The sequence below is a fragment of the Myotis brandtii genome, unplaced genomic scaffold (genome assembly GCF_000412655.1).
Source record: "Myotis brandtii unplaced genomic scaffold, ASM41265v1 scaffold105, whole genome shotgun sequence".
Lineage (NCBI taxonomy): Eukaryota > Metazoa > Chordata > Mammalia > Chiroptera > Vespertilionidae > Myotis > Myotis brandtii.
The window spans coordinates 92,395-94,720 of NW_005353538.1; the positions used below are offsets into that span (position 1 = coordinate 92,395).

The 2,326-nt window shown below is 65.2% G+C and overlaps 1 protein-coding gene across 8 annotated transcripts in view; it reads left to right on the plus strand.

The window, feature by feature from the left end:
• TRIM29 (tripartite motif containing 29) overlaps positions 1–2,326 on the plus strand; it is a 45,114-nt gene that overhangs the window by 15,952 nt on the left and 26,836 nt on the right. For 7 of the 8 annotated variants that reach the window (XR_001361941.1, XM_014538849.1, XM_014538853.1 and 4 more), the window contains exon 6: positions 1,724–1,816. Coding sequence is in view for 7 of the 8 variants with exons in the window: in XM_014538849.1 (XP_014394335.1) it covers positions 1,724–1,816 (93 nt within the window). In the remaining variant the exon portion in view is untranslated. Of the gene's footprint in view, positions 1–1,594; positions 1,697–1,723; positions 1,817–2,326 lie in introns of those variants that run through there. The other variant, XM_014538878.1, reaches the window with a different exon arrangement.

Sequence of the window (2,326 nt, forward strand, 5' to 3'; positions counted from 1 at the left end):
TGCAGGCACATACTGGGGGAGAAGACATGTGGGGAGAGGCAGAAAGGATGCGCGGAGGAGGCCTTAACCCGCACTGACTCACCCCCTGGGACACACACTGGGTGGGGTGCAGGGGTGGGAGGGATGAGCTCAGTTCAGAGTAGCCACCCCACCCAATGAGAAAACAGCACCTGGACTTCAGGTGGAGGCCTGGAGAGGCAGCCGCACCTGACCCCACCCCCACAGTCCTGGTGTGGACAGCGAGTCCTGCCCCCCGACCCCTGACCCCTGGTGCTGCCCTTTGGACACATTCTGTGAGATCCCAGCTCCCCACCTGGCCTCTCTCCGCGCTCCCCAGGCCTCTGGGCATTGAGCCCCGAGTTGCCCCTGCTCTGCCCCCCCCCCATTCTGTGGACAACGGTGTGGAGGGCAGCTCCCCCGCAGGCTGCGAGGAGGAGGGCAGTGATGGGGAGGGAGGTCAGAGCACCCCACCGTGTCCCCTGACAGCCTGACTGTCACCACCCTCTGTCCCTGTCTGAGAAGAGAGGATGCCAGGAAGGATCCTCTTGGCCCTGTGCGTGGGGCTGGGCATCTGCAGGGGAGAAGCAGGTGCCCCCCAACCCCCGACCCCGTGCCCCAGCCCCGCCTGCCCTGGAACAGGAGGAGATGTGTCCTCTGGGGCCAAAGAGGGTCAGAGACTCAGGAAGCGTGGCCCCCGGAGGGCTGCCCGCTGGAGTCTGGGGGCTCCGGGCAGTGGGGCTGGTCAGTCGGGCTCCCAGGAGGGGTGGTCTCCAGGGCCCGGCAAGAGGCAGTGGGCTCAGTGCAGAGGGCCTGGCGTGAGGGCCTGGCTGGAGAGAGGTGCGAGCACTGCAGGGGGAGGGTCGGAGGGAGGACCGGCAGGGGCTGGGCAGGGGCTGGAACCGGACAGGGTTGGCTCTGCAGAGGGAGGGCCCACAGAAGGACCTGAGTATGCTTTCTTTTTTAAAAAAATATATTTTATTGATTTCAGAGAGGAAGGGAGAGAGAGAGAGAGAAACATCAATGATGAGAGAGAATCATGATCGGCTGCCTCCTGCACGCCCCACCCTGGGGATCGAGCCCACAACCCGGGCCTGTGCCCTGACTGGGAATTGAACCCTGACCTGGTTCCTAGGCCGACTCAGCACCGAGCCCCGCCGGCCAGGGCAGGAGTGTGTTTTTTCGTCTGTAAAGGGGTGTGTGTATCCCAGCCCGCCACCCTCTCAAGACTGATGTCAGAGGCCACATCGGGGTGGGGGGCAGAGGACCCTCTCCCAGAGAAGCACCTGGCCATGTCCATGGGCACCCGCTCCTCAGCCTCTGCTGGCCCGGGGCCACCGTCCAGCACCTCACAGTCCCCGTGGCCACCCGTCCTCACAGGAGCCCGGTGTCCCAGCCTCGGGGGTTGCAGCCACAGGGGACTGGCCCAGGGTGGCGTGTTGGCCTCTCCAGCCCCTGGTGACCCTCAGTCTCGAGCAGGTGACCAGATGCATCCCTGTGTCCAGGGCTGGCCAGGCCACACCTGGTGCTCTTGGCATGGTTAGGAAAGTGTCCCGACTTGGGGCTGGGGGGTAAATGACGTATCACCTTATTCCAGCCCCCAGTGAGCTGTCGTAGTGGCATCTGGGCCCTGGGACAGGCGCTGGGGGCCCTTCAGGTCAGAGGTACCGCCCTGAGTAAGCAGCCCCACCTTCTGCGATGACAGCTCTTCCCCTTTGCTTCCCAGGGGGGGCCAGGACGTCGTACCAGCCCGTGTCCCCCAGCCGCCTCCCCAAGGACATCAACCAGAAGAACTTCAATAATCTCTATGGCACCAAAGGTAGGGGCGGGACTAAGGGCCAGGTGGGCGGGGCTCGGAGCAAGGTGGGCGGGGCTCAGGGCGAGGTGGGCCGTGTGCTGGGCTTCCCAATCCCAGGTGAAGGAGGACTGAGGAGGGGTTGTGAGCTCAGAGGTGGACGGGAGGGTCCTGCTGAGGGTAAAGGGGGAGTGTGCCCGTGTGTTCAAGTGTGAGACACGGTGACTCAGGCTGCAGGGAGCAGGGGCCGCCCTGGGAACCCTGAGTCCGGGCCTTCTGCTTGGGGACAAGCAGGGAGCAGGGGCCGGTATGGGTGTGGGGACGCCCCTCAGCGCGGGTTGGGGCACAGGGACCTTGTGAATCTGCGTGAAGCCAAACGCCTGCTGCTTAAGGGGCAGGGCAGCACGGGGAGGAGCGGCCCGCCCAGATGTCAGGGAGGCGCCCTGCCATGAGAGAGAGGGCGACATGCCCTTCGGCCCCGGAGGACGCGATGGGAACGGAGCCCTGGCCTCCCGGGGACAGCCAGGTGCCGAG